This window comes from Podarcis tiliguerta (genome assembly GCF_965153285.1).
Source record: "Podarcis tiliguerta genome assembly, chromosome: 8".
Taxonomy (NCBI): domain Eukaryota; kingdom Metazoa; phylum Chordata; class Lepidosauria; order Squamata; family Lacertidae; genus Podarcis; species Podarcis tiliguerta.
Genome location: NC_139541.1, coordinates 27221449 through 27243788, shown reverse-complemented (window position 1 = coordinate 27243788; position 22340 = coordinate 27221449). Strand labels below are relative to the sequence as shown.

Below are 22340 nucleotides of genomic sequence, written 5' to 3'. Positions count from 1 at the left end.
GCCTCCATGCCGTTTCTCATTTCCCTCTTTGGACATTTGCAATGACCCGGTGGGTGCTGGCAGGGAGTGTCTGGTGAGCTGCCTTGCAGAGCAGATGACGCTGTGAAAACCTGGCTGCTTTCCCCAGAAGAGGGCGCTATTTCTCCACCCTCCTCGGCCCCTTTCTCACCCGGGGCAGGCCGTGACCTCCTGACCTGCCTAACGCAGTTCCCATTCAGGTCCAAAGGCTGCTCTCTTCTACAGCCTCCTTCCTTTCACTTCTCTCTGGTGACGCTAACCAAACTTCCCATCTATTGTTTCTGGGGTAAACAAGAAGCGAAGGATCTTGAAGCGAACACAGCTGGCTGGTGCTTTGCCCTAGAAGGAGTTTGCTCTAGCGAACAATGGTTTGGCGCCTTCAGGGAGCAAATTTACTCCCATAGCTGCCCCGTTAGCTATTGAAAAGGGGATGAAAACTGGCACGATCGTGGGGTGTTCAGCAGTTGTGGCACTTCCTGGGCAAGGCAACTTTGCAAAATGAGAGGAGCCAGATTGCTCCCGAAGCTCCGTGAAGTAATATTTGTGACCAGCAGGGGTGTGCCCAGCGCTGCTGCTTCTCAGTTAAAACTACTCATTACATTATCATCAAACTTCACTCCTGATTTGTAATTGGATTTGGTGCTTTAATGACGGATGCGCACCACCTTGAATTCTTGGGAGAGAATCGTCAAGTTGGAAGGGACCCCAATGGTCATCTAGTCCAACCCTCCCACAATGCCTTATAAAGGGGATGGCGGTGATGAATGAATAAATAAATATGTTTATAATTATAATTTATGTATCATCATCCGTGAATCAAGCCAGACCTCTTTAGGGAAGGAGTTTCAAAGCAGTGAGTGCCACAGCCGAGAAGGCTAAAGCATCCATAAGGTAAAGGTAAAGGGACCCCTGACCATCAGATCCTGTCACAGACTACTCTGGGGTTGCGGCCCTCAACTTGCTTCATTGGCTGAGGGAGCCAGTGTACAGCTTCTGGGTCATGTGGCCAGCATGACTAAGCTGCTTCTGGCGAACCAGAGCAGTGCACGGAAATGCCGTTTACCTTCCCACTGGAATGGTACCTATTTATCTACTTGCAATTTTACGTGCTTTTGAACTGCTAGGTTGGCAGGAGCAGAGACCGAGCAATGGGAGCTCACCCCGTTGCAGGGATTCGAACCGCCGACCTTCTGATTGGCAAGCCCTAGGCTCAGTGGTTTAGACCACAGCGCCACCCGCGTCCCTCATAAAGCATCCATATCCCAGAGAAATGTACTCCTCCCTTTCCAAAGAGAGAATGAAGAGGGGGGCAGGGGCATAGTTAGCTGCTCAGACATCTGGAGCGGAGGGGGCAGGGCGATCCATGCACGGGGGTGGCATGATGAGCTGCCCACAGAGTCCGCCTGGTGGATGCAAGCCCCACGCTGCCATTTTGGGCAGCACGGGGCCCTGAGCCACCGCGTCACTCCCAGGAGAGACGCGTAGCTCAGGTGTGCTGCAGGCCAGGCCCCACGGTAAGTGCCACCCCCTGCAGTGTGCCATTTTGTCACCCCTTCAAGGATGACACCCCCCTTCCTATGCTCATGAAGAGGGGAGGTAATGTATCTGCTTGGACCTTTGAAACAGCCTTTGGCTGGGGGTGACAACAAGGTGTTTTCCATGTGTTTTTTGGACTCCCAACAGGCCCCAGCCGGGAATTGTCAATGGCCAGGGATGAGGGGGAATTGTTGTTCAATGATACCTCCAGGTCACCAGGTTGGTCACACAGAAGCACACACACATATCCACACATCTGAAAAAATGTTTAGGGGTACTTTCATTTTGAATCCAGGAAATCACCATTTTATAGTTCAAATCGGGAAAAATAGATGCAGTAAATGGACACAAGTACAAAGATTCACAAAATGTTTCGGGGTATGCGTACCCCTGCATCCCCCCAGGAAAAAAAGCACTACACACATCTTTGACATTTTACCACTGCAACTCTGTGGACACAGATGACATCAGAATGCTGTTAATAGTTTTGTTGGGGGGGACAGACCAGTTCCAAAGTCTGGCTTTCAGATACACACAAAAAATATTAAATCTATTATATGTGAGCATTCTGTATGTGGGAGCGTTCGTTGTGGCCTGTTTAATTGCTCCATGAAAGTGAGACCTAGAGGTCTTATTTATTTGTTATTATTACAATCACAGACAACAAAGTGCAATCTGACAAAGGGCCCCCTTAAATGGCAGTTTGATTGATAGGTGAGGCTCAGGAGGTGGGGGTTGGACTAGATGACACTTGGGATCCCCTCCAACTTACTGTTCCGTGATTCGATGATAAGGAAGTGGTTCTTCCTTGCTGTGTACTGAAAAGCTCAGCAATTTACTGGAACTGAAAATAAAAACTAAAACTGATTTGGTTTGCAAATACTCTCACACACAAACAGAGTGATCAGAGGGAATCTCCCGTCTTGGTTCATTTCTGCAGTCAAACTTGTGATCTCTGCCTCTGAGTCATCCTGGGGTGCTTCACGCCCGGCATCCTTGCTGAAAATAAACCTTCCAGCACCAGCCTTGTCTGCCCTCAAGAAAAGCAAAAAAACCCACCAACACCCCAATCTTGGCTAGACAGCTTTTCCCCACTGTGTCTGGACAAGGTTTACAGGATCTATCCAAAGCTTGACTATTTAGATCTGGACTTTCTGTCCTACTGACTCTGGGCTATAGCTGGGGGCACAGTGGGGCTCCATCCTGCCTATATTGGACAACTTGGAGAGTTTTGCATTCTGGAGCCAAGAGACTCTACAGAGTTTCTTTGAGTCCTGATGGCGAAGGGGAAATCAGTGGCTGGTTTTCCCTCATCTTCCAGCTTTCAAATCTTGGCTGCTTCTCTTGTCTCCCCAAAGCTCTTTGCAGTTTCCCTCTTATCAGTCCTCACCACACTCTGTCTTCTGTGATATCATTGCACCTTTGGGAGCTGAAGTGAACCACATCAGGACTGTTTGCCTTTTGATCCTTACATTAGATAACGCTGGAGGTGGTGAAGGGCAGTGGCAGAAGTTCATTTCATTGTATAAAGCAACCAAGGTCCCTTTCTAATAAAAATACACCAGAGGCTCTCTGGTTTGTGAATTGTATTACATTTGTCGCTCATCTTTCTTCCATCATGGAACCCAGAAGCAGTGCATGTGGTTCCTATCCATAAGAACATCAGAAGAGGCTTCTGGGTCAGGCCGATGGCCCATCTAGTCCAGCCTCCTGTTCTCACAGTGGCTGAACAGTTGCCTGTGGGAAATCACCAAGCAGGACCCAAGCACAAGAGCTCTCTCCCCTCCTGTGGTTTCTAGCACCTGATATTCAGAAGCATTTCTGGCTCCAGTTGTGGAGGCAGAGCAAAGTCATTATGGCTAGTAGCCATCAAGATAGCCCTCTTTTCCATGAATTTGCCTAATCTTCTTTTAAAGCCACCAAGGTTAGTGGCCATTACTTGCTCCCCACAAAGAGGGATGGGAAAGTTCCCCATCAGAAATCCTGGAGGACTTGCTAATCAGTGTGGACAATCCTGAGACAAGTGGACTAATGGTTGAACTCAAGAAAAGGAAGAGATTTCTAGAGGACCCAGCGTGGAATTATTTCAGGAAGTTTTAAGTCAACTAGCGCTTTTCAGAGTTACTGTAGTTGTCAGAACTGGCCTTACTCTGAGGCATAGGGACATGGGTGGTGCTGTGGTCTAAACCACTGAGCCTCTTGGGCATGCTGATGAGAAGGCAGTTCGAATACCCGCGACGGAGTGAGCTCCCATTGCTCTGTCCCAGCTCCTACCAACCTAGCAGTTCGAAAGCACACCAGTGCAAGTAGATAAATAGGTAACACTGTGGCAGGAAGGTAAACAATGTTTCCATGCACTGTGACGGATCACAGTGTTCGGAAGTGGTTTAGTCATGCTGGCCACATGACCTGGAAAGCTGTCTGTGGACAAATGCCGGCTCCCTCGGCCTGAAAGCGAGATGACTGCTGCAACCCCATAGTCGCCTTTGACTGGACTTAACCACCCAGGGGTCCTTTACCTTTACCTTACTATGAGGCATGTTGAAGTGGTGAATCTGTGAGTGCGCATACATGGGCATTTGGGCTGCGGCCCACAGGAAACTGTCTGGAATAAGTCCAACTTAAAGGGTCAAAGTTCATTCTGCTCCATGGTGGATTGGGTCCTGCCTCGATCAGCGTTTGGCGGAGATATAGGAGCACTTGGATATTCCACCTAAGATTCGGAAAGGTCTTTGGCCACCTTGATACGAACAAATTCACAAGGCAGGGATACGTCACGGCACTCCGCATGACCGTAAAAATAAAATGCAAGCTTTTAAAAACGTGTGACTTAAACTTCAAACTTTCCAGCATGCGGTTACAGGAAAACTCTTGCATCGAAATAAGAAGTGCAGTCAGACAGTTACACAACATCTCCTTTCTTCTCCTCTTGGGAGAGTCTGAATTTTCATGCCTTCCCCAGCTGTGAAAGTTTCCACTCGCCTCTGAAGCCCTCCCTGCCCCCCCCCCCACCAGCGATGATTTCCGGCCCCAGAATAGTCATCCAGCTCTAGGAAGCCTCCTGCTTGCTTGAGCATCCCGGCAGAAGTTTTGAGCACAGCGACCCTTGATGGTTTGCGGAGGGGCATGCATTCAAAATCTGGACCGCAGGCAGATGTCAAAAGCGCCTCACATTCTCTATCCATACCAACTCTGCCCACATTTTGCAACGGGTATGAATTGTACGCATTGAACATTTGTGCCTGGGTTGGTTTATAGAGCTTCTGCAAGCAGGGAGGGGAAGGCAAGAAAACTTAGCATTCCTCACTCAGAGGCAGTGAATACCATAGAATTATAAAGTGTTAGGGTTGGAAGAGACACCAGGGCTCATCTAGTCTAACCCGCTGCAACCCAGGGTGAGGGTTCCTGGAAACTACAGGAGGGGAGAGTGTTGCTCTTGTGCTCAGGTTCCGGAGGTCCATTCTTAACCTGAAACTCTTCTTAACCTGAAGCACCACTTTAGCTAATGGGGCCTCCTGCTGCCACCGTGCCGCCGGAGCCCGGTTTCTGTTCTTATCCTGAAGCAAAGTTCTTAACCTGAAGCACTATTCCTGGGTTAGCGGAGTGTGTAACCTGAAGCGTATGTAACCCGAGGTACCACTGTACTGGACGGCTTTGCTCCCCCGCCACAAAATCATGAAAACAGAGAACACAACAACACTGTGCTTGCTCTGAACTGTGTCTAGGAGTGTGAAATACACACAACCAGATCACAAAGTGCTCATCTGTGTACATTCACAATCCCTGGAGGAGGAGGAGCTGTAAGAAGGTGGCAGTTTGGGGGAGGGGGCTGAGGTCTCCTGGGGTTTCCTTGCTCTGGTGCTGCAATTGTCACATGAGTTAACCCTCTCCCCTGAAGGAAGAAAAGCTCCCCCCCCCACAAAGGCAGCACGAACCAGCTCCAATCTTCTTGTTGTTCAGCACTTTGGAAAATAGCTTCCAGAGTCCTAAGCAAGGCAGGAAATCCACTGCAGGCTCCAAACATCCTCCTGAGGATTAAGAGGAAGTTTTGGTGTGCAAGGCAGGAGAGAGGGGCAGGCAGGACTTAACCCTTTCCCAGCCCATCCCTTCTCCCCTATAAATACTCTCCCTCTACCATCACCATTTTAAAACCATGCTCTGAAACTAAAAGTGGATCTTGTTGAGGTGGGAATGGCATTGGGGAAAATTGAAGTGTGTGAGGGATGGGTGGGTGAAGCATCCCTCTTTCATGCCAACCATTCCCCATTAGTGCCTCTCCCCCCCCCCCACATCGCCATTATCCTTGCAGATGTGTGTTGGTGAACATGTACCACTCCTTCAAAGAACATAGTCTGAACATAGACCAGCATTCCTGAAGCTTTGCCTCTTCTTCCATTTGACCCCCACAACAGCCTTGTAAGGTAGGTTGGCTGAGGAAGAGTAACTGGCCCAAAGTAACCCAAATAGGGATTTGAAGCTGGGTCCCCTCTGTCCTAGCCTGATGCTCTAACCACTATACCTCGCCTTCACCCTGCTGGTCTAGTAACAGCAACTCAGAGCAGCTTCCAACCAAGAACAGATGAGAATGCGTGAAACGACAGCCTGCATACTAAGAGCCAACAGATTAAAGCCAACAATTGGAAAAGCAGCAATGGAAATAGTTTTTTTTAAAAAAAATAGCAGCACAGCTAAATATTAAAAGCCTGTGGAAAGAAAAGTCAAGAGAAGGGGAAATTGGCCAAAGTGGCAGGTCCAGGGCCTCGGTGGCGGTGGCCCCACCATCATGAAAGCCCCACCCCTTCTTTTCATTGCCTGAACCGGTTGTGCCATTGGCCCTCCTGAGCAGAGGATGGATGGATGAAGTTTACTTACAGTATATGCTGCTTTCCCACAAAGCAGCTTACAGCAAAATTCAAAACTTTGGAACTACAGAGTATTAGTAAGTTCAAAAATCAGGCAAACACTATTACAAAAATAGGTTTAAGTACATAAATACAATGCAAAACAAGTGTTAATCACTAATAAAGTTTCTGGCACTGGTCTGGCTGCATACTAGGAGCCTGGCTTAAATGCAGTTCAGAGATGGGTCTTCTTTCCATGCTAGAGGACATTCAGCTGACTCCCGCAGAGGTACTCCACAGGAAGCTGACAGCAGCAAGAGGCAAATGCCAGGGAAGGCAAAGGATGTCAAGGCTCTCCGCCAGCCTCCTGGAAGTACCAAATGCTGGCGCAGGTCTTACTGGGATGGTTTGGGAGCAAATGGACCCGGGGCCATTCAGAGCTTTAAAGGCAGAGAGAACAGCACTTCACTGAGCCTGGGGAGAAGCAGGAAGGCGAAGAAGCTGCAACCAGATGCCAGCGGTTTGGTGCCGCACGAAATGTCTCAACTGAATTTTCCTGAGCAGTTTTCAAAGAAGGCCTCCGCATGGACAGCATCGCAAGGAAGCCAGGACACCATGGGGTTCTGCCACGCATTTCGTACCTGCAGAGCAGCATCAGTCTGGAAGCGGCCTAAGCGCTCCCCTCCCTGCCTGGCCTCACCTGTTGGACGGCAGCCCTGCCATCCTCGGAGCAGCTCTGCAGATGCTCAGAAAGGGACCAGGGCTGCCCCCTAGTGGCGTTTCCGAGAAGGCTCTTCGAAGCAGGCTTCCCCGACGTGGCGCCTTGCTGGTGTCTTTGACGCCCGGTTGTGAGAGGAAGAGCCTTGAAAGCTGAGTTGCCCCGTCCCTACCGGTGCCTTTCCTCTCCCTTCCGAGCCCGGAGGAGCCCCAGCGGGTTCTGCTTTCCCGGCGAGGGCGTGGTCGTCGAGGAGGAGCCTGCCCGGCCCTGGATCTCCCTCGCCCAGGCGGCGCAGAGGCGCAAAGGCTCAGACGGAGGATGGAGCGGCCGGGCGCAGCGAGAGGCTCCCGACGGCGCGCCCTGTCCGGAGGCGGAGGCAGGACCTGCGGGCGTTCCTTCTCGCGGCTCTTGCGGGCGCGGAAAGCAGGCGTCGCGGGTGGTGGAGGGTCCCGGGGGAAGCCAGGTAAGCACCCGCCCGCTCGCGGTCCAGGATTCGGCCCCTTTCAGCCTCTGGTTTTCCCGCTGCTCTGTCTTTGGTCCCGCTTTACGCGGTTGGACTGATTTACCGGTACTTGCTCCATTGCTTTTGCAGGCACTTATTTTAATCTGAGTTTATTTGCTTCCTTGCATTTCCTAATGATTTCTTGCATGTCTCTCCTACCTTCTGTTCTCCAAGCATAGGAGCCAACTCCTAGGGTCCGAGGTCCCTTCGGTCCCCCCACCCATTTTTTTAAAGCGTCCAGCTCCCTCCCCCCAAGTTGACGGGCATTGCCATTCAAATGGTGAGCCTGCCCGAGTCATGTGATTGATTATGCGGGAGCGGGGCTCACCTGCCACCCCCATATATTTTATTCAGGTTGGCACCGCTACCTCCAAGGATCTCGAGGAGGCCTACGTGGTTCTCCCCCACCTCGTTTAATCCTCACAACAACCCTGTGAGGTAGGTTAGACTAAGAAACTGACTTGTCCAAGCAGTGGCGGACTTTGGGTTTTCAATTTTCAGCAGTGCCCTGTGCGATGCCAACATTCAGCCACATCCTGCCTCTTGCCTTCCCTTCTAAGTCATTGTTTTGGTGTCCACTGAGGCACCCTCTTAGCTCTGCAAGCCCGGTGTGGGCAAACCAGTCACACTCCCCTAAATCTGCCTCTGGCCCAAGGTCACCCAGTGAGCTTCATGGATAAGCGTGGGGATTTGAACCTTGGTCTCCTGGCTCCTGGTCCAAGGCTCTAACTAGTACACCGCACTGACTTTTTATGGTCAAGGGGACCAGGGTGCCTCTTTATAGAGAGCTGGCTGGTAGGTGGGACTCAGTCCTCCAGGCAGCAGAGGCTGTTGAATAAGGACTTCAGACAGAAGCCACCTTGGGGAATGCTTGGCTGCTGAAACAGCTCCCTGCAAGGTGAAAGCCAGCAGCTCAGGGAGAGAGGCTGGAAGCCAACTCTCAGTTACTTGCAGAGAGCTGGAAGTTTTAATCTATGAACACAGAGAGTATTAAAAAAACAACCATCTGAGTTCCGAAGCAGTACCTTCCATTCCATTCTGTTCCATCTCCCAGGAAGAGGTTCCTGGAAAGTCAATGCCTGTTGGTGTAGAAAGCTGGTCAGATTCAGTATAAGGCAGGCTTCTGAATCTGCATGCAGAGGAGAGGTTTGAGGTGGAGCAGGTCCCCTAATGGTGTCATAGCACTGGGAACTGACATAGAATCATAGGATTGTAGAGCTTGAAGGGACCACAAGGGACATCTAGACCAAACCCCTGCAATGAGGTTCAATAAGTTGGGTGTGGGGAGAGTGGCAGTTCTAGAAGGGAGGACCTCAGGGTCACAGGCAGTTTTGCAGTTTAGGACAAACCTAAGTTGTCTGCCACCCCATATGTGAAGAAGCTGCACCCCTGGTATGAATTACATTTCCTTCAGCTCCTCTGAAACCTCTGTGTGAATGGTAAAGTGGGATTAATCTTCCTTGGGGCAGGAGCTCTCGCTGCAGATGTCCCTGGAGGAAAAGCCCCATGAGTAAGATCACATGCCAGCTTCTAACCGGGATTTGTGCCAGTTCTTACGCCTATGATGCCTGAGTCATCTCTTCAAGGGGGAAGCCCTGATAAACTCCCTGGCAGAACTTCCCCAAATGAAGGAGTTTGCCAGCCTGCTGCCCCAAACTGCTTATGGCCATGGAAATCACACCCCTCAATCAATGCTCAGTAAAGACCAGATATAATCTGTCTCCCACTTTCTGCCACCTTTCTGCGAGCAAACTGTGTGCTGAATAAATGCATCATATGGAGGAAGCCCTGGTCCCTGATAGCTCACTTGGTAGAGCATGAGATTCAGGGTTGTGGGTTCGAGACCCATGTTGGTCAAAAGATTCCTCCATTGCAGGGGATTGGACTAGATGACCCTCGTGGTCCCTTCTGACGCTACAATTTTATGATTCTGTGCCTCTGTCTTAGAACCGCCTACACAGTCTTTTTCCTCAAAGAAATCTGGGCACTGTAATTTACAAATCTCTCGCTAATTCCCAGAAACCTTTAACAGACAACAAATTTAAGCTTGTTTAAATGTTAACCTTCTGCCACACATAGAAGACCCCAGGAAGAAGACTTGGCTGCCCCCCCTCCCAATTGCTTGAATTGTAGCCTTTTTCAGAGACCATTGTTTCAGTAAAAAGGCCTGCTTCCTGTGCTACAATGCGGCATAGTTTTTGTTTGCTTGTTTTTAAATGCATCTTACCAAAAGGCACAGGGTTAAAACTGCAGGTGCTGGCATTTTTCTGCACAGAAGAAAAGCAGAAAGGTCTGGGAGGGCCCTGCTTTTATTCTCTGTCTCACCCTGCTTTCCTTTCCCAGTGACTCCTGCCTATAAAGTGAGGGGGCTCCTTTAAACTCCTGAAGGTATGGATTAGCCCGGAATAAAGGGATTCTTCAGCTGCGCTCCTTGAATTGCAGGGGGTTGGACTAGATGACCCTTGGGTCCCCTCCATGAGATGATGAGTTGATGACAGTCAGGGGGGTGGTTCAGACTGAGGCGGTGGCTGCACACAGGAAGCTATGATGCAAGCTAGCTAGTGTGGAGGCAAGTTCATTGTACAGTGGTACCTCGGGTTAAGAACTTCATTCGTTCTGGAGGTCCGTTCTTAACCTGAAACTGTTCTTAACCTGAGGTACCACTTTAGCTAATGGGACCTCCTGCTGCCACCGGGCGATTTCTGTTCTCATCCTGAAGCAAAGTTCTTAACCCGAGGCACTATTTCTGGGTTAGCAGAGTCTGTAACCCGAAGCGTCTGTAACCTGAGGTACCACTGTACAAGAAGCAGTTGATTCTTGTCTCCTGGTTTTGAACCCCCACTTCCGTCTCTGTGAAAAAGGGCCCCAGTCCTGCATCGGCTGACCCCCCCTCTCCCTGTGTTGTGTCACACACTCGCCTGGGCGGTGATGTCGGCTGCCGTTCCCCAGCGCTGTGTTACGAGCTATTAATACCCCCCTGCGCGTAGGCCCGGCTCAATGCTGCCCATTCATCAGGCTGGCTGAGGCAAGCTGTTGGCATGTGGGCCTCCTCCCAGCCCCTCCTGCCAGGAGCGCCCCAGCGGTTGGTCTCCTTCAGGGCAGAGATAGAAGCGTGAGTGTTTCGCCCTCAGTCACGCTGGCCGGCTGCCTCTCCAGCGCCTCATTCAGTTTTGCACGTTTAGGGCCTGGGAAATATTTCCTGCTTCCAACCCCTGAGTTCTTTGGTTCCTTGTTTGGATGAGGAAAGGAAAAGTCTTGAAAGCCTCACTGACGCCCAACGTTTCCCCTCTGGAATACAGGAGAATGGAGTCAAGGGTCAGCGCCAGCCCTCCCTGACCCGCCACACTCCAGATGTTTTGTCTGGGGGCTGATGGGAGTTGTAGTCGAAAGAGAAGCACCAGGCGGGCGAAGCCTGCCTTAGGCCTCGTGGCACCTGTAAAATGCTGTAAGCCGTTAAAGTGTCACACCTGGAAGAGATGTAGGATCTAATCCCCACCTAGCCACAAAGCTGTCTGGGTGTGACTTTGGGGCCAGTTGCTGTCTCTCAGCCTAACCAACTTTGAAGGCTTGCTGTGGGAATTAAATGAGGAGATAGAGAAACACATACACCACCTTGAGTTCCTTGGTGAGTAGGGCGGTGTATAAATGCAGTGCAGTGGTACCTCAGGTTACAGACGCTTCAGGTTACAGACTCCACTAACCCAGAAATAGTACTTTGGGTTAAGAACTTTGTTTCAGGATGAGAACAGAAATCGCATGGCGGTGGTGCTGCAGCAGTGGGAGGCCCCATTAGCTAAAGTGGTACCTCAGGTTAAGAACAGTTTCGGGTTAAGAACGGACCTCCAGAACAAATTAAGTTCTTAGCCTGAGGTACCACTGTAAGTCCAGTGGGTACGAGGAGCTTGTCCACAGGTAGCTCAGTCAGTAAAGCATGAGACACTTAATCTCAAGAGTTGTGGGTTCAAGACCCACAGTGGGTGAAAGATCCTGCATTGCAGGGGGTTGAACTAGATGATGCTTGTGGTCCCTTCTGATTCTATGTGTTTAATGTTAAAACGACTTGTGTCAATGACATTAATGCAATGTGCTCTGCGTGGGGCTGCCCTTGAGCCTGGTCCAGAAGCTCCAGCTGGGGCAGAATGAAGCAGCCAGGCTGCTGATGGGGGCATCTGGCCAAGAACATGGGACACCATTCTTAAAACGGCAGCACCGGCTGCCCGTCTACTACTGAGCCTGGCTCAAGGTCCTTGTGTTAGTTTAGAAAGCCCTGGACAAGAATACTGTAGGGAGTGCCTGAACCCTTCTGTCCTGACTCAGTTGCCAAGATCATCTGCAGGAGCATCGCTGGTTGTTCCCCAAGGCTCAAGTGACAGCAATGAGAAGCCGAGCCTTTAGTGTCACCAGCCCAGGCCTGCGGAACTCTCTGCCAATAGAGAGGTGCATTCTGTGCCAACTTTTAAATGCCTGCTGAAATGTTTTCTATTCTGTCAGGTGTATCCTTGGTAATTAATAGTACAGTGGTGCCTCGGGTTACATATGCTTCAGGTTACATACGTTTTAGGTTACAGACTCCGCTAACCCAGAAATAGTACCTCGGGTTAAGAACTTTGCTTCAGGATGAGAACAGAAATTGTGCTCCGGCGGCACGGCAGCAGCGGGAAGCCCCATTAGCTAAAGTGGTGCTTCAGGTTAAGAACAGTTTCAGGTTAAGAACGGACCTCCAGAACAAATTAAGTACTTAACCTGAGGTACCACTGTACATCCTTCTGCAATGGTACCTTGATGTCTGTTTTAAACACACACACACACACACATACACACACACGTTACCTCCTAACTAGGCTACTGAAGAAAGGTACTCCATTTTATGGAAGAACATGCCCAGAGACCCATTATTGAATCTACAACATTCACCATCCCCGATAGAAAAGTGGCCACCCCTATTCCAGATGGAAGGCATTGTGTTTAGATTCAAAGGGGCTTCATCATTGCCACTTTCCTGATGTAAATAGGCTGTCCCCCCCCCCCAACAGTTCGTAGGGAAAAACCATATGTGCACCATCCATGTATGCTTTGGGGAGGGGGTGAGATTCAAGTGGTCATGGAAGCATGGTGTAGCCAGAATTTTTGTCGAGTTGGCAGGGCATTTGTGGGGGGGGGGGGGGTCAGAACCGACATGATTGGCCAGTTATTTAAGTAGTCCTATTGTTTTAGTTGATCTAGGGGGCCCTGGTTGGAAACAGTGAAATAGTGCCCAGTCCTGATCCAGTTTGGGCTCCCCCACAAGCACATTTTTTTCGGGTGGGGGCGGTAGTTGGGGGGTTAATGGTGGGTAGGTCGAATTGCAGTTGTCCCAAAGTCACTCCACGTTTTGCTTTTTCTCTCCCTGACGAAAGCAGGCCTTGCAGATGGTCAGGCTGTGAGGCTTAATGCCCATTTGGGTTGTGTTGCAACAAAGCCAGCTATTTTAAAATGTATTTGCACAGACAGTTCCAGCACCTTCGCCGCAACCCTTTGGCCCACAAGCCTCCCACTTCCTCCCAAGGGGAGACATAACTGGGGCTCTCGCCGCCCGCTAAGGAAGCCCCCTGCCCCTGCCGCCTTCCCCCGCATTCCCTGGGAACGCCCGTCTCTGCTCACCTTCAGCATAAGGATCCGCTTGGAGGAACTAAAGCTTCATTTGGGAAATCAGTTCCTAAGAAGCCCCTGCTTTCTGTGGTGTTTGGAAATGCAGGTTCAAGGAGGATGCTGGGGGCTGGATGTGGCTGGCCCCCCCCCCCCCACAGTGGCAGAGGAGGAGGAGGAGATGGTGGCAAGGCAGGAAGAGGCAGTGGCTGCATTGTTAAGCAGTTGAGCTCAATGCAGGGTTATGGTTAGGAAACCACTGACACAGAGAGGTTGTTCCTGAGCATGCCAACCATGTGGCAGAGTTTCCGATACCTCTCGCTTCTTATGGAGACTTCAGTAGCGGGGAGCCACCTTTCAATTCACCTCCCGGCTTTCGTTGACTTGGTTGGGTTTCACCACATCCAGCTGCATTACATGTGACACAGAATCCTTGAAATGTAGAGCTGGGAGGGACCCCAAGAGTCATTTAGTCTGACCCCCCTACAGCAAAGGAATGAAGCACTATGTATATATTTACATGGTGAAATTTGTGGGCTGTCTCTTTTTAAAAAAATAATGTTTTATTAAGATTTTCCAAAATATTACAAAAAGAAAAAGAGAGAAAAAAGAAGAAAAACACGAAAACAAAAAACAATTAAAAACAGTTCAATCTTTCATAACATATCTTGCATTTGCTTGTTTCCCGGACCTCCCCACACCTCCCCTCTTTGTATTCCAGTTCAGTTTATTTATTCAGCAAATCCTTTCCCTCTTTACCTTTATCCTTATCTTGATCTTAATATATTATAGCTTTAAATTTTCACCTGTTAACAATCCATTTTTGCATATTCCTTCATAACATTATTACTAAAAGCCCCTTAACCTCAATCCAACATCATTCTAACATTCATTAATTTTGCAATATTTCTGTAGATAGTCTTTAAATTTCTTCCAATCTTTTTCCACCAACTCTTCTCCCTGGTCTCGGATTCTGCCGGTCATTTCCGCCAATTCCATATAGTCCATCACCTTCATCTGCCATTCTTCCAAAGTGGGTAATTCTTGTGTCTTCCAATACTTCGCCATGAGTATTCTTGTTGTAGCGTACATAAAGAAAGTTCTATCCTTCTTTAACACCAATTGGCCAACCATGCCCAGAAGAAAGGCCTCTGGTTTCTTCAGGAAGGTATATTTAAATACCTTTTTCATTTCATTATATATCATCTCCCAAAAAACCTTAATCCTTGGGCACGTCCACCAAAGGTGAAGGAATGTACCTTCAGTTTCTTTACATTTCCAACATTTGTTATCAGGCAAATGATAGATTTTTGCAAGCTTGACTGGTGTCATGTACCACCTGTATATCATTTTCATAATATTCTCTCTTAAGGCATTACATGCCGTAAACTTCATACCTGTGGTCCATAACTGTTCCCAGTCAGCCATCATAATGTTATGTCCAACATCTTGTGCCCATTTAATCATAACAGATTTTACCATTTCATCCTGAGTATTCCATTTCAACAGCAGATTATACATTTTTGACAAATTCTTAGTTTTGGGAAATTTGTGGGCTGTCTCAGTGCCATCCTGTGCATATCTAATGCAGTGAGCTCAAAGGGACTTGCTGTCTTGTAAATGATGTTGCATGCTTCCTCAGGGTTCGGTTTCCTTGGAGGGGAAGGACAAAGGAGACTGTGGTGTCTTAGGATGTATGGTTTTCGTTACCCATACATCCAACCTGAGCATAGGATGGAGAGGCTCACAGAGTTAACACCCCAATAGATTTTGCCTCCTCGTTCAGTTCCTAGGGAAGCTCCAAGTCCAGCACAGAACAAGAAAAGCCTCTGTGTCTCCAGCTTGCAGCACAATCCATCTCTTCCCCCCCCCCCCACTTCTCTCTCTTACACAGCTCCCCTTTCCCTCTTGACTGCTGGCATCCTGCCAGGTGAGGTGGGAAAAGACCCAGCCAATTTTCTCTATGGCAACAGAGGTAACTCTCTGGGCATGTAAATGGCAAGGACCTAACTAGTCACCTTTAGCAAAGACACTAGACTAGCTGGTTCAACAGCTTCTTCCACTAGATTCTAAACCTCACTGAGTTTATTAATATTTTGAGAAAATTGAGAAATCTTATGTCGGCTTTTGGTTTTATCAGCATTTCCCCATGAAAATTGCGCATCATGTTTTGCGAGGCGCTTGAAGATTTTTGCTGAATAAGCAGTTTATAGCTCTTGTCGACGGGATAAATAAGAAGAGCGCTGCTGGATGAAACCTACTCTGTCCAACTTTCTGAGGCCTTCTGTTTAATCTGTACCATATTTTTTGACTTGCCTTTTTTGTGGGTACCCTACTTTAGTGTGGAAAAGTTGGCTTAGAGTTGTTTCAACGACTGTGTGGCTTTGAAGAGGGAAGCATCGGAATGGGCTTGTGTGAAGACCCTGAGCTTCCTTTTAACCTTGTACTGGGTGGGGTGTCTTAGGGAAACCAAGGAGCTTTGAAATACTTTGTAACTTTTGCTCATGGCTTCGTCTTGGTCAGTGCTGGTGCGACAGGTCATCTGGGAGAGGGAGCCGCCCCGTGTAATGGTTGGAAAGGGTGATGCTCTTGGGAGGTTTCTCGGATTGCTCTTTGCCATTTGGCAGGTGAGAAAACACAGCTGCGGAGCTGGCAAGGGAGGCATCAGGGATCAAAGTCTTTCTGGGGTGTGCGCGATTAAACCGAGAGGGTCCCACATGAAGCAGTTGCGATTTATGGACCTTCGACTCCAGGCTTGTGCACATGTTTCAGATTAAGGGTGGGTTGCGTTGAAGGGATGGTTGTGTTCTCAGTCCTAAAGGGAATAATGGGTTTCATATTGTTGGGGCGTGAGTAATGGGGGAACAGGGGCAAAACTAACTAACACTTTTCATTAGGTAGCATTTGAGCTGGCAAATCTGGGTGAGAGAGTAGACTCTCTCTCTCTCTCTCTCTCTCTCTCTCTCTCTCTCTTACACACACAGATGTTTGCAGGTCAGAAAATAATAAAGTTGTTTATTGTAGGAAATGCATAACTTGGGTGGATAAGGTTTCTAGGTACAGTATAGCCTAACTTTCTGACGTTGGAAGAACTTGTATAGTCCACATGGTCCTGCCCTTTGACAAAATGGAGAGCGCTGCCAGACTTGAGGAAGTCCGGAGGTTTGCAGAAGTGTGGAAAATCTGTCGGCCCCAAGCAGAGGGAACACAGCCCACACCTTTGAAGGCAGGAGGGGTGTGCAAAACCCAGCCACCTTTTTATTAATAGAGCCGGAAATGCTTGGATGTGGTCCACCTGGATCTCTGTGAAGCTTCTAGTCAAAGATGATGCTTGATGGAAAGTAACCGCCCACAGCTTCCGCAGCTCTCCTCCCTAGCCGCTGCCTCCTCCACAGTACCTGTGGCAGGTACTGAAGTCTTTTGGGAATGGGGCAGGGTGGGGATCTGGAGCTGAGGGAAGGGGTGTCTTGTTTCGGGCCAGACTTGCTGATTTGCCCCCAACATTGGGGGGGCATGACATCACACACGGGCGCCCCCAACCTGGCCAGGCACACTCGGCTCACCATTCCCCCCACTACCAACCACCTTCCTGAAAGGCGCCCTGGTGTGTCCTTTTGAGGATTGTCACAAAGCTGAAAATATGGGGGGACTGCCCCCCGGCCCCCTAGATGACACCCCTGTTTGGGGCCAAAATGGCAGTGCTCTGGTGGCTGACAAGCAAAGCTGCTTTTCAGTATGAGAGATAGAAACAGAATTGTAGGGGTGGAAGGGACCCCCAAGGGTCATCCATTCCAACCCCCTGCAATGCAGGAATTGCAGCTTAAGATTCCCTGACAGATGCACGCATTCAGCCTTTCCAAGGAAGGAGAATCCATCACCTTCTGAGGTAGTGGAACGTGTGCAGACAGATGCACCACCTTAGGCCACAAAGCCCCACAATCTTCGAGTTCTCAAGAAATTCTCAATTACCCTGAGAATTGAGGAAGAAACTTGTCCTCAGAGGAAGAAAACATTTCAAGAAAACGGAAGGTAGATTTTGGCATGTACTAATGTGACTCTCCAAAGTGGATCATGTTCCTTTGAGTCACATGAATCCTTGTTTATCTGTGGTCTAAACCACAGAGCCTAGGGCTTGCTGATCAGAAGGCCGGTGGTTTGAATCCTGCGACAGGGTAAGCTCCTGTTGCTTGGTCCCATGTCAAAGTTCAAGTAGATAAATAGGTACCACTCCAGCAGGAAGGTAAACGGTGTTTCCGTGCGCTGCTCTGGTTCGCCAGAAGCAGCTTAGTTATGCTGACCACATGACCCGGAAGCTGTCTGTGGACAAACACCGGCTCCCTCAGCCAGTAAAGTGAGATGAGTGCCGCAACCCCAGAGTCGTCCATGATTGGACCTAACGGTCAGGGGTCCCTTTACCTTATGTAACTCTCAAAGTGGATCATTTTCCTTTGAGTCACATGAATCCTTGTTTTTAAACCCACAGTTAACTCTTCTCGCTGTGGTGGGCAGAGGTGACACGAGCTCCCCCAAAACCTCTCAGCCAGATGTAAGGAATATGCTTAAACCCACATATAGAGTATGCACAGGCAGCCATTTTTTTGCTGGAACCTTTGCCACTTTTACCAAAATAGGAGTCTGGGCACCTGAAAAAAAATTTAACCGGAAAAGTACCGCACACAGCATACATACATAGACCATTCACAGTGGGTATATACAACCCACACAAAGACAGCATCCACATAGAACCATAGAATCGTCGAGTTGGAAGGGATCCAAGGGTCATCTAGTCCAACCCGCTGCAAGGCAGCACATGACAGCATCGTCAACCATTTTCCTGGCTCGTATTTCCTCCTCATTCAGTCTGGATGACCCTTTCATTGGATAATCCGATGAAAGAAAGAATCCCTGTTCCCCACGAAGCTCATTTGCAACCCCTCCTACGGGTTTCTGCGTTAGCAAGGAATCGGTGACTGTTTTGTGACGTTTTGTCAAGGGTTAAGGGGAAAGCCCAGCTGTTTGGCAGGCTTTCCTGTTGCTTCAGCGATTGGCCAGACACCTCAGGGGGCGGGCGCAAGGAGGCAGCTCCAGCAGTTTGGCCACCTGTGCCTGGAGCAACCCTCATTTTTTCGCAATTGACAACGGCCAAGGAGCAGCAGCTGCTTCGGCTGCTGCTGCTCTGGAGCCAGCAACAAAGTGTGTTTGTTTGTGTGTGTGTGTAAGTGTAACTCTGGGGGCATGTTGCCTCCGGCCTTTGCCCTGCCCCAGCAGAGGAAGCGACTGAATCTCCCAAGGATTTTTGACAGCCAAGGAGTTTTCTCCTGGTACCCCAGTCTACAGTTTTTCAACACAGGACATGGAGGAAGGCAACTCGAGGTAAATAGTGCAGCAAAATGCTCTCCGATGCTGTCAGTTCAGTGGTGAAGCTGTCTGTCTGTCTGTCTGTCTGTCTGTCTCTCTCTCTCTCCCCCTTGGTCTTTTGCTTTCTGGCTCTGAAGAGTCATAACTTTCCCCGAGGAGCGCCTGATGCTCACATGATGACCTGGCAATCCTGTTTTCACTTCATTGACTTGACCTGCCTGAAGAGAAAAATGGTGTCTGTGTGGGTCCGGTTATATGTGCCCCATTCCGAGGCCGTTCTCTCCTAGGAGACGTTGCTGGTTTTTGGTGCATGGCAAGGGAGGACTTCTCTGCTTGTACAAACGTTTCATAACCCGTCTAAACTGTTGCAGGAGCTCCTTCCTTTGCTGCTCTTCCTTGTCTTTTCCTACAGGAGCACTGTGTGTGTGTATTACGTGATTATGGGAGTTCTTGGGTTGCGTCTCGCTTGTTTTGTGATTCAGGAAAGACTGAGAAATGTGCACATGGCTCCCTTCCAGCCTCTCAGGGTGGTGGGCGCTGAGCAGGTGGGCCCTTTTGTAAGCGACCGGCAAACTGAGTGGGTGAGATCCCCAGTGGGAGCCGCACTGGAGGTGTGGTCCTGATCCGTGCATATGGCACAAAAGAAGTCAGTGGCAGCATCAAACACACACTCAGTTCAGTCCACGCTGGTTGGCCCCTGCTCTTTGAGGCTGTAGAATCATAGAACTGTAGTCTGGAAGGTATAGCCAAGGGCCATGTAGTCCAGCCCTTGCAATGCAGGGCTCACAGCCAAAGAATCCTTAACAGATGACCCTCCAGCCTCTGTCAAAAAAACAGAGTCCACCACCTTCCAAGGATGTCCATTCCGCTGTCAAACAACTCTTGTTGAAGTGGCCAGGGTCCACTGCATTGGCAGGTGCTGCGTTTCAGTCTGAAAATTCATATACTTATTTCTCATATTTTACCGTAATTCACAGCCTGCCCTGTCTCCAGGACTCTGGGTCTGTTGTACCCCAAAATAACACATGGCTTAATAATAATAATAATAATAATAATAATAATAATAATAATAATAATATCTTTATTGTCATTGCCCCCTTCGGGGGACAACTGCTCCATAAAAACACTATTTAAAAAATATAGTAAAATACAGCAAGGGAGATTAGATGACTTTCAAAGTCCGGGCTTCCCATTATGAGCTCTCTTGAGTTTCAGGCCATCCATATGGAAAACTCTGAGTCATGGGCAGGGAAAACATGGAAACCCAGAGTGCTATTCAGCACTAGTCTTGCTCAGAGCAGACCTATTGAAGTTAATGGATGTGACTTAGTTAGGATCCCTAATTTTTTGGGTTCTGGCTGACTACAACCCCAGATTTAGTGTCTGAATTGAAGAATTGAAGAATGGATTGTTAGAAGTATTGCCCTCCTCCAAAAAAGGAAATGCAAATATCTGTCTATAGTTATGTCTGTATTTTCTGTAGCTTCTCACTTATTGACAGAGATGGCTGAACTTGTCCCCACTTGCTGAGGGCCAGAATAACTTGGTTCATTTCCTGAGGCTTGGAAGACAAGCCCCTCTCTCCGAAACACCCTCCTCTCCTTCCCCTTAAGGCCTTACCTGGTCAGGTGGGCGAGGTGACCTGCTCAGTCTGCTCTCTGGGTGCTAACTATTGATGGGCAGGACCAGGGTCCCTGCTCCTTTATCTTGGGTTGGAGAGAAGTTTTAATAAAGGATTTCTTCAAATACAGGACGGTCATCTTGAAAGTCCTTGAAATGTGGAGGGACGGAGAAAGTCCCCTATGAAGAAAAGTTGCCGTGTTTGTGACTTTTTATTTCAGATAAAAAGGCGAGAAAGAGGTGGTTAAGATACAAGTTTATACAATGAGGTGTGACATGGAGAAAGTGAATAGAGAGACAAATAAACTCTCCCTCTCTCAGGACACTTGAACTTGTGGATAGCCAATGGAGCCAAATGTTGGAAGATTCAGGGCAGAGAAAAGAAAGGACTTCTTTATGCAACATGTAGTTAAACTATGGAACTCGCTCCTGCAAGAGGCAGTAATGGCCACCAAGCTAGGCGGTTTTAAAAGAGGACTTGGGCAAATTAATGGAGGAGAGAGTTATCCATTCCTGTGTTCTGCCTCCAAGGTCACAGGCAGCAATGCTTCTGAATACCAGTTGCTGGAAACTGCAGGAGGGGAGAGTGCTGCCACTCTTGTGCTTGGCTCAGGCTTGTCGGTTGCTGCTCTCCATGCATGTTGCCGCTACTCCTGCCATTGATCTGTGCCCTTTAGAGGACAGGGGGGAGAGTGTTAGGAATCAGAAGGGTCTTGAATATTGGAGATTGCTGGGGATGAGAGAAGCCGTGAATTCTCCTCCGGCTTGGATTTCAACCTGAGCCGGGGAAGAACCTTCAGACTTTGAAAACTCTCCTCTGATTTAAAATCTGGAGGAGATCATGGTGCAGGGCTGGGTGTGCACCCAGCACTATAATGGACAATGGTTATTTAGTGGTTTAGTGCCGGACTGGGAGCTAGGAGACCAAATCCCTGCCTGGCCATGAAGATCTCTGGGTGAGCTTGGACCTGTCACTGCCTCTCAGTCTAATCTACATCACAGGGTTGTTGTGAAATGAGGAGAGGAAGCTGTATATGTCACCTTGAGCTTCTTGGAGGAGAAGAATTAGATAGGAATGCAATAAATAAAGAAAGGAGTAAAAATTGATTCCAAAATAAATAGGATTAGTAAATGTCTTCCCTCTCCCCATTATATTTCTCCTAATCTCTTTAGTGCTACTTTAGGAGCACATTAGGCCAACATAATCCATATTAACCATTTTCCGTTGCAAGTCCTTGTCGCTGACATTTGGACATATCATTCTGGAGGGTTGAATGAGGGCACAGATTGCCTGTTCTTTGTGGCAGTCAGAGGCATTGGTGGCCAGGGCCCAAATCCATCTCTCCTTTCTTTGGAAAGGGTGCTAGGGGTCACCAGAGTGAGTTCTGGATTGGAGCTCCTTTATTTCTTGAGCAGACTAAGTCCTGGCATGTGTGAATCGGTAAAGATGATAAACAGTGCCCCTGCAGGCGTACAGAGTGCTCTCCTCACCAGCGAGGGACCACAGCATTTCAGTATTTGTAGGAAAGGCAATTGGGTAATGTGAGGCGACTTCTGCCTCGCCCCGTGCGCCTTCCCTTGAGAAACTGAGCAGACCTGGGCTCTCCCTGTGCCATTTAAAGCAAAGGAGTCCCTTCTTTCCCCCTTGAGGCAACAACTGGGGAACTGGGTTAGCAGCAAGGCGGGGGTAGTACTGCAATGCTTGGAAAAAGCCCTCTCAGAGACCCAAGTTTGAAGGGCTACGTTTTGCATGGAGTATGAATCCATTAACCTTTGCGCACAGTTCCGGCGCATTCCCTGGCATCCGGAACATAGCCGTTGAGGGAGGCCGCATTCCAGTAAAGTCAGGGGTCCCCCCTCCAGCCCAGTTAATAATTGAGCTACAATGACCCTCCTTGCGCCGTGTCTCCCTGAAAGTCACCTCTGTATACTTACAGTCACGCTTGCTGGCACTAGGGGCTCCCGAAGTTTCAAAGTAAAGGAAACCTTTGTTTCCTTGCTGGCTCTGCCCTGAGAGGGAGGTCGCCAGTCTCAAGACCCCATTTGAATGTGCCTTGTTTGGCAATGCTCCTAAAGGAGTTGATCTGATGAAATAGCTGGACAGCCTGGAACTGAACAGAGT

General features: G+C 49.0%; 1 protein-coding gene across 5 annotated transcripts in view; it reads left to right on the top strand.

The window, feature by feature from the left end:
- STARD8 (StAR related lipid transfer domain containing 8) overlaps positions 1–22340 on the top strand; it is a 67368-nt gene that overhangs the window by 5455 nt on the left and 39573 nt on the right. For 2 of the 5 annotated variants that reach the window (XM_083454574.1, XM_083454575.1), the window contains exon 1: positions 18356–18613. The exons of 1 other annotated variant lie outside the window; for it this stretch is intronic. Coding sequence is in view for 1 of the 4 variants with exons in the window: in XM_083454572.1 (XP_083310698.1) it covers positions 7432–7576 (145 nt within the window). In the remaining 3 variants the exon portion in view is untranslated. Of the gene's footprint in view, positions 1–7067; positions 7577–18355; positions 18614–22340 lie in introns of those variants that run through there. 2 more of the 5 variants (XM_083454572.1, XM_083454576.1) reach the window with 2 other exon arrangements.